Source organism: Anas acuta, chromosome 10, assembly GCF_963932015.1.
Source record: "Anas acuta chromosome 10, bAnaAcu1.1, whole genome shotgun sequence".
Classification (NCBI taxonomy): Eukaryota; Metazoa; Chordata; class Aves; order Anseriformes; family Anatidae; genus Anas; species Anas acuta.
Window position 1 is genome coordinate 11,638,190 of NC_088988.1, and position 9,403 is coordinate 11,647,592.

Sequence of the window (9,403 nt, forward strand, 5' to 3'; positions counted from 1 at the left end):
AAATCACAACCAGACCAGGCAGTGCAGGAAAAGCCACTGCTTTACCCTGCCAGATTGCTGTTTACACCATAAATCTGCCAATGCCTGTGGCAAATTGGGCCTTTAGCAAACATTGTGCTCACCCTCCCACTTGGTGTGCATGCTGGAGCCTTTCCCCGTTTTTATCCCTTGCTGGTGGTAATCCCTTTGCAGAAGAAGCAAAGCCTGTGTCTTCAGGGGAGATGGGAGCTTGTACCCCTCCAGCAGCCATGGTGTCCTGGCAGCCACAGGCAAAGCCATCTCCCAGAAGAAGGATTTCCTGTAAGGCTGTGTCAAGCCTGAGAAAACACCGTCTGGGGAAGGGGGCAGGAAGGCATCCTGATGGACAGACAATGCTCTGTTCCAGCTGGATCAAATAGATTAATTTAAAGATTTGTTGTTAATGTAAAGGTTTTGTTGTTGTTGTTGTTTGTTTGTTTAATTTCAGTTGATATATGAGGTTTGTTGTCTCTCACAATATAACCAAAGGCTAAAGATAGAGGCTGAGAGTTTTTCCACCAAAAGATTTAAGAATTCATCTTGTGGAAACTTAGGGGTTTTCTCTCTACTTGGGAATAAAAACCTAACTAGGATTGTTGGAATTTCCCACAGCACAAAAAAAGCCAAATTTCCACCACCCTAAGAAATCTGTGGGAAAAAGTTCTCAAGAGTAGCCACACTGTCTCGGCCATACTATTATCTTCATTTTTCAGCTGAGACAGTTGGCAGGGAAAAAAAAAAAGTTATGTATTCTCATGGCATTTAAAATGAAAGCGAAAGTAAAGGTGCAGGATATGGCCACAGTGTTGGCATGTCCATGCTGGGCCTGGTGTGTTGCTGGTTTCTGGGAAAGCCAGGGCTGTGCTCGCAAGCAGCAGGCAGGCAGCATGCCCAGGGACCAAGAAGCTGCTTGGGGAGGGCCCTGGAGCTCTGTCGCAGCTCTGGCTGCGGCGATGCTCCTGTCGCCCAGGAGGCAGCCTGGCATGAGCTCACCGGGATAGCTGATGAATTGTGAGCCCAATTAGCAAACGCTGCCTTTTTTGGCCCAACAACCAATTCTGCTGCTCTAAGATGTGTGCAAAAAAAAAGGGAGGGAATAGCCAATTCTGCATTCAGGGTGCATAATGAGCTTCAGGTGTACCAGGGAGCTGCAGGCTGGAGCTGGGGAGAGTGTTATAAGCCTAAGGATGGTGATGCCTTAGGGCTCTGTGGGTAAGAGACACAGAGACACGGGGATGGAGAAGCCAAGTCCTATGCCAAGGAGGCTGGAGCTGTAGTGTGTGTGCTATTAGGAGCCGAGGTAACGGCAGCCGGGGAATTCCAGGAGCCATCTAGCTCTGGAACACAGGCACAATTCTTGTCCCGACTCTTCCGCCTCCTGTCGTCACCAAGAAACGTAGGCGGGGGAGCGAGCCTATTTAAGTCCCAGATCAGAGCTCCGTCCTGGAATGAGCTGCAGCAGCTGCGTTGCTCCAGAGGATGCAGTAGGCAGTGAGGAGCGAAAACTGCTGCCTCTGTGTACCCTCCCTGCTGCTGGCCACGGGAACATGAAGCTTTTTTCTTTCCAGACCCTGCTTGTGCTGAGGGTCCTGGGCCTGCTGACCCCGGCTGGAGGTGAGCCACAGCTCCGCGTACAACCCTCGGGGCTCCCTGGGAGAGCAGAAAGGTTTACGGCGAGGGGCTGGGGAATCGGGAGGTTTGTGCAAAGGATTAGTGAATCCTGCACAGCGGGGAAGTCAGTGCTGGGTCAGGTTACAGGCATGAAGGGACCTCGTGCCTTCCTCGGCTGTGGGAAAAATCCTGTAGCAGGAATGGTCCGGGTGGGAAGCTGCGGGGGAGCCCAGGGCATCATCCTTGCCACAAGAGAGCCTGAGCATCCCCGCTGATGGCTTTTGTCACTCCTGAGGGTAGATGGGGAGAGTGGCGGAGTAACACAAAGCCTCAGCACGTGCCATCTGGGCAGCATCCTGTCCCGGGATGGCTGTCAGCACAGCCAGCCTTTGGCACGTTGCTGCGAGCCGGGGGTGCTGCTGCCTGCAGACGTGATTGCTGTGTGCATGTGCAGCGTGCACAGTGTGCACAGGCAGGAAAGGCTCTCCTGCTCTCCAGATAAAGATCTTGGTATGCTCTGGGGGGGGGGTATGCTGAGCGGGGCTGGAGGACAGGGAGGAGGTGGGTGAAGTTTTCTCTAGGCTGGTCTCGGTTTAAGCCATCTGCACACGGACTGGTGATCACTGCACAGATTGAGCAGGGTGGATTGCCAAGCTGGCAGGCAGCTTCTCATCAGCCCAGGTGAAACTGGACTTTGCCCAGGTCTAAGGGATGATCACAGAAAGGGAAAGAGACCGTGCCCTGCTGCCACCAGATGGGAGGAGCAAAGACAGCAAGGAGAGCAGCTGGGGATGGAGCCTCTGCCTCTCCTTGTGCCTCTGAACAGGTTCTCCAGGGCTGGCCTGAGTCAAGCGGGCAGCAGGGACGTCGGGCAGCTTACCCTGTGCTGCTTCGGCACTGCCTGGCTCTGCTCACGTGGGGACCAGCATCAATCTTCTCTAGAGGGATGAAGTCAAGTTGTCTGTGCAGAAAGAAAGAGTGGCAGGGCTCCCTGGCCAGGGTCTCTTGAGGAACTGTGCTGAAAAACTGGTAGGGATGGCTCCAAGGAGAGGTGGTCACAGCTGGGCAAAGTCCCAGAGCCTGGGTTTCCCTGAGGTCCCTTTGGCAAAGATTCAGATGTAGCTCAGCGAAGCTGTGTGCCCTGGGAGGAGGGGACAGCCAGGGATGGCCCCATGTTCCCCTCAGCTCCTCTCTCTTCTTGGAAAGAGCTTTCCAAGCTCCTCCGCTCCAGGAAAAACTCAGCACAAGTTCAGCTAATTGCAAATCATTCATTTGTGATGTCTATAATTGAAAAATCGGTTATTGGTTATCAATAATTCTCCTCTACCTCCCTCCAAATTTCTCAGAAAAAAAAAAAAAAAAAAGACATTTGAGAAAACTCTAAAGTGGCAGCCCTTCTAGCAGCAGGAGCAACAAGAGACACGTTTGAGATGTATTCCCTCCACTCCCATCCAAAGACGGTCACTGCCCTGAGCAAAACAAGGTGGGGCAAATAAAACGTCCCCTCTTTCTGCTCTGAGCCCTATTTAAACGTTCAGGTTTCCTGCATTTCTCCTTCATGCTCAGGGCTAAGCCTGTCCTCAGCCTTTTTTCCCTTGGTCAGAGAAGGGCATTTTGGAGGGTGGCTGCAGGACACTTCCTTGACAAATCCCACGCTGCTCCAAGGTTGTGGCATGCTGACAGCCCTGTGCCATCAGCTGGGGTAACTGGCTTCTGTGCTGTGCGACCAAAGGTTCGAGCACATTAAATAGTTCTGCGATGTATTGTGGGCCACAGTGGTTTTGTGGACTTGAAGAACTAAATACATACTTTCTGGAGCCTGCTAGCACCCAGGATTAGTCTGGGTTTGTGTACCTGGGCATATGTCTTTGGATTTCTGATTAGCCTGGTGCCTCCAGACCCTGAGTAACCCTTTACTCTGAGCAGCCCCTGGCCACCCCTGCCATGTATCTCCCTGATGTCTGGGGAAGGATCAGGCCCTTGGAGGATTGTTGAACAGGGATCTGAAAGTGGAGGACAACAGCAGCACATTCCATGGTTAATGAGTTAATTGGGAAGTCGGTCACTCCTGAGTGCTTAAGGAGCACGTATTCCTGACCCTGAAGTGCCACCGAAGATGATAGTATCTAAACAAAAGAGCTTTGCTTTGACATTTCTGAGACGTAGAAGCTGACATGCTTCTGTAGCCTTTGGGAATCTAAGGCAACATTTTATAGAGATTGTGTGACCTAAACTAGAATCCAGCTTCCCTCTTCACAGGGGGCCTCGGAGAAATCAGGGTTTGTTGTTCTAAGCCTCGCCCCCCCGGGACAGCAGAAAAAACTTGCTGAGTTGTGCAACCTCCGCTCTCTTGGCAGACGCCTGTTCTTGGAGGCTGGGGGTAAGTGCAGGGAAGGATTCTCCTGTTGTGTGACTGCCTTCACCCCTTTTCTGAATGAAGGTGTGGGAGGAGTCTTTTTACACTTTGCAAAATGAAAACTATTGTCCAGAAGAGATGGGAAACAGATGTTTGGTGAGAGACTGCTGTGGCTTCGAAGTTGGACTGCTGCAATGATATCCCTGCACAGATCAGGGCTCCTTTTCTGCACCTTTTCTCTGAGTCTAAGAGGCATTGGAGGCTATCCAACAACTGAGTCACTTGCCTGGAGGGGACACCCCAGAGGGGAAAGAGATATGACTCATTCAGATAAGGACAGGACAGTCATTCTGCTCTCTGACCTGTGCCAGGACCCAGTTAGGGACAGATATAGTGGCTGATATAGATGAAGATATGTGTCTTCTAGGCACCAAGCTCAGATCCAGCCTCCTGTTGCCCACAGGTGAAAGGTCCTGCTGCTTCCCAAGCCAGAGTTTGCACATCCTATAAGGCAAGCTGCAATGGTGTCTCAAGAGTCACACAATTTTTTTAAATTTTTTTTCTGATTTTCTGGGTATCATATGGTCTGAGTGATGCAAACAATCATGACCTTGACAGGATTTGCTTTCCTAGAAACATCTCATTTTAGCAGGGATTGGAAATTTCCATTGCAAGCTTCAGAAACCTTCTCCCCAGAGGAGAAAAAGAATCAGAGCCAATGTTTATTGTGCCTAATAAAAAATAAAAAAAAAATAAATAAAAACAGTGTTTAATATGTTGAAAATTTTATTTCAGGTCAACCCAAAGCACCTATAAAGTGTTCAAAAGTGTGTAACCGCTTTACGCGCATCTTACCTGAGAAACGGATAAAGAGCTACCACAAGACTGAGCCCCAGTGTGCCAAACAAGCCATCATGTAAGCAGCTTCGCTCTCTGGTTCCCTTGCCACATTCCCTCCACAAATGATTAAGAATCAACACTGTCAGATATCCTTGTTTGGGAGCAAAAACATTCTGGAAACAGAGCCAACACTGACATTTCTTTGAAGGCTGTTTGTTTGCTTGTTTGTGCTTCCTATTTAAATGCCAACATCCTGCAAATGAGAGCAGGTTCCAGTTCACTCCCACACAGTGAGACCGTCACTACCATGAGTGATAAATAGATGAGGAAAGGGAAAGTACACGCTGGCAGAATGGGGAAGTGGAAGCACACAGGGAAAGAGTTTACATAGTTCTGTGAAAGCAGGTATTTTCAGTGGAAGCAGATTCAGACTCATCAGCTTGTCTGAACGAGAGAAGCTGCCTTTTTTCCCCAGAATGATTGCTGTCTTTGACCTACCTTAAAGGTTAGGCACCACTGAGAGCACTTTGTTGCAGGCCAGGAGGTTGCACCAAGTGAACTTGCTGGGCTGACCTTGGAACATCTCACTGTCTGTCAGTAAAACGGGGATTTGTCTTCATGTATTCTTGACCCTGGGCAGCTGGTGCCTGAGTAGCTTCTTTCTCTGAGTGCTGGCGGCCAGCACTCAGCATAAGGACAATGCTTTCGAAAGAGAAAACCTGCTTAAGAGGAAGCCCTTCACCTATGAGTCATGTTCAGCTTTTGCTTATTCACTTTGATCTCAGAGACACTTCCTAAAATAAATAATCCATCCAATGTGATGGTTTTTACTATGGTAGGAGCTCAAGAGAGTCAGCAGTTCTCATCATTGCCACCTTAATGTCTTCTGTATCACTCTGATAATCTATGGCCATGTTTTCTTCCTCTAATAAGTGATCCCTTTTTATTTTCACTTCAGATTTATTACACTGGCTTCCTTGGAAATTTGTGCAGATCCAAAAAATGATCAGGTGCAGAAGATTATGCGGAAACTGGACCAGAAAAAGGCCTCAGCAGCATCACCACTCCCACACGCTGCCACTTCAGCAGCAGTCCCAGAAAAGCCTGGCATTTTTCACAAACACATTGGTCTTACAGTAACAGCTCCGTCTCAAGCCACTGCTGCAACTACTCTTTTCCAAGGGACTGGCACAACAGTATTGGAGAGAACACATGCTCCTGCTGCCATGACAGAGGTGACCAGCAAATCTCCACCAGCCATGCAGAGCACCACACAGTTCTCTGCAGGATCGTCCCCTGCGATATGGGAAACTGCTACACGCTCTGAAGTCAGTTCAGAAGCAAACAGAGACTCCTTAAAACCTGCACATTCGACAACTTCTGCAGCAGGCATGGTCTCCAGTCAGCCTATCTCACATCCCACAGCTCTTGTGCATGGCTTTGACAACACAGTTGGATTGACAGAAGAACCTGTAGGATATGCTGCAAGTGCTAGAGCTGATGTTCAAAACACGTCTTCTCCTAGCTCAAATTCAGACCCTGTGTCTGTTACTAAAGGATTGGACCATCCTGTACTTTCTACAGATGAATCCCTGGGCCCAACAAGTGCAAGAGCCAACACATCAGACACTGCTTCTAGGAGTTCTAATTCAGATCTCCCCTCCATCCTAAACAGCATGGAGATCAGCTCAGCCCCAGCCACCCCTGTTCCACCAGAGACTACTTCAACTTCTACTCTAAACCCCACAACTGCCATAGCCAAAGGTCCTCCTGCCCATACCAACAACATTTTCAGTTCCTCTGCAGATGCTGTTGGTACTAGAACATTTGGTTATTCATCGGCCTTAGGAAAGCAAGATCACCCAGGTACGTTAGTTTTCACTACTCAACCATTCTCAGGCCAAGCCAGAGCGCAGCTGACTACAAAAAGGCCACATGATTCACCTTCACTCAGCTTCTTGGCAAGATCTCAAACACACTTCATCATCCCAGTCTCCCTGGTATGTGGACTGATTGCTTGCACCGTTGCTGCTGTGGGGCTATATACAAAATTTGGCGTCAGAACAGAAACAGTGTCAAGAGAGATGGTACAAGGCTTGCTCTACCAGAAGGAGGGACATCAAAACAATGTCTATCCAATGGAAATAATCTGAGTGCTTTATGGAATGGACATTTTTGGTCTAGAACATTGGTTTCTAGAACATGGGATCTTTCTGGTTGCTGCCAGAAAGCTAAGCTTGTGCAAAACTAGTTACCAGTACGAAGCAGTACAGGAACTAAAAATGCCTAAGAAAACAGATTTTATAGGAGCAGAATGTCCGAAAATGTATCTAAGTAGTCATTGACCAATGACGTTATTTTAGAAATATGTGGGGAGCTTTTTTCTCTGGCACTGTTACATAGAAAGGATATTGCTCTAATAGAGCTGCTTGGTGGCTGTTTGCCTGGTGGTGGGCAGAAAGTAATATCTGAGTTGCTCTTGGGAATTTTTCTGCATTTCTTCATAACCTAGCTGAGAAGCCACCCACTCACTCTCCCACACTACTGGACTCAGGCTCTGCCACCTTGAGCAACTTTACACCAAAACACTGATTTTGCACTTACAAACTCTCTGCTGCTTCTTTCTTTGCACTTCAGGTCACTTCTCTGTCAGGCCTTGACCGATGCTGGCAGTCAGTGGGAGCTGGCTCTCCTTCAGCTGATTAAACATCCCATTTAATTGGGTATCTAATGGCTAGAGCCAGCAGCAGTAGTCTAGCTTTCAGACAGAGGTGGGTAAAACATAAGCTGATTTTTCTCTGTACGTAGGGGACTGAAGGTCAGTGCTACAGGTTTTACTTTTCAGAGGTGCTGGCACTCACAGTCTATCTCCTCCTCAAAGTCAGGCCACTTTTCCCCCCAACAGGCAAGGGCATTTCTTCTCACACATTTAGTCTGAGACCTGATTCTTGACAAATCAACTGCAATAAAACCCTTTCTTCCAGATAATGTACCCTGTGTCCAGATGCATCCAAAACAAAGGCAGGATAATATGGATGAGCCTTTATAAATGAGAGAAAATCTGGAAGAAGGTGCCAGAGGCCTTCAACAATTTTGCTATTACCATGTTGTAATATTTTTGCTGTACTCTGCTGTTCAGCAACCACAAAAAACGGAAAATACACTCCTAGAATACCTAAATGCAATTCTGGATTCAGTAATTATAGGAATTACTACACCACAGCATAATTACCTTCCTTCCCATTCCTTATTCTCTCTAGAAATAAGCACATTTGGTGATCCAGAAAAAAGCATGAAATCCCCATTCATGATCCTACACTTCAGTCCCATGGTAGTTCTTTTTATATAGCACTGATTACAGCATTAAAGCACTGTAACAGTACCAAAGGTGGTTTTTTAACACAAATTGTCTCTGATTTTCACACATCCAGACACTGCTGTATGTAAGCCTTATCTTTTATCTGTGATCAGCTCATCAAAGCCCTTATTTAACATTTACTCCACGATGAATTTTGCTTGAGCAAGTAAAGGTCTTTATAATAGCACGCTTTGTAGGTAAAGTATCAAAGGTTTATATCAAAGTTACATATCAAAGATCCTCTAACCGACCTCAGTGAATCAGATCTCAAACTATGGATACACATGTAGAATAAGAAAATAAAAACATAATAAGCAGGATAACCAAAGCAAAACTGATGAGCCAGCTGTAAAGACAGGCCTGTTAGACCCATCAGATACCACCTTTGGGGCATCCTCCCAGTCCTGGAGGTGGATTGACTGCACTGGTGTTTTGTTTTTTGATATTACTCAGCCCCTTATTTCTGCATGTCCTTGATTTGAGACAGGGTAGACTGAGATTCATCTAGGGCTTTGTAGGTACAAGGGGTAGAGAACGCAATTGGATTATTTGTAATTAAGAACTTTGGATGAAACCCATCTTTGTGCAGAAGCATTCCTGTGCAGCCCAAATCCTGTAAGTATTTGGGGCTGATTTACATGAACTGCAGGAGCCATCAGCAGTGCCTCCCATCTGCCCCGCTCGTGCACAGCTGGAGTTCGTGGCCTTGCAGTTCATGGAGTGATAGACTACAGCATTATTTTTATATGAAATATTAGAAATAATTTTTTGTAGTGAAGTTTTGTAGTGATATGAACGTGTGTAACCTCCCGTCCTTGCTTGTGGCTCAGTTTAGACTATTCTGGGAACACTGGAAAATGCTGTACCTTGGTCTGTTTTCTTGCTGGTCCTGGAAGGCTTGCAGGTCTGGCTCCATGGGAGTGGGGTCGCTCTCCAAGGCACTACAGCAGATGGAGTGGGCAAAGACACCTTTGGTCTCCAGGTGTGCTCGGGAGGGCAGCAGGGCTTTACCCGTGGGTTGTGGCTGCTGCTGGGGCTGTGGAACAGCAGTGGCTGTCACTGGGAGAATTCCTGACCCATTGCAGGCAGGGCAGACTGGGGACCACCATCTCGCATTGCTTTGCGCTGTGTGCTGACGGTTTGGGAAGGCACAAGGGGAATGTATCTGTCGCAGGTGACAGGGGTGTAAAATGTCATTTGTTCTAGTGTGCCAGAAGCAC

At 47.7% G+C, this 9,403-nt stretch overlaps 1 protein-coding gene across 1 annotated transcript; it reads left to right on the forward strand.

Annotated features, from left to right (window-relative positions):
• Positions 1-1,258: 1,258 nt before the first annotated feature.
• Positions 1,259-8,961, forward strand: LOC137861924 (fractalkine-like). Its single transcript, XM_068693546.1, has 3 exons — positions 1,259-1,632; positions 4,781-4,901; positions 5,784-8,961. The coding sequence occupies exons 1-3, from the start codon at positions 1,467-1,469 to the stop codon at positions 6,976-6,978; spliced, it is 1,482 nt and encodes a 493-aa protein (XP_068549647.1). The 5' UTR covers positions 1,259-1,466; the 3' UTR covers positions 6,979-8,961.
• The last annotated feature ends 442 nt before the right edge of the window (positions 8,962-9,403 follow it).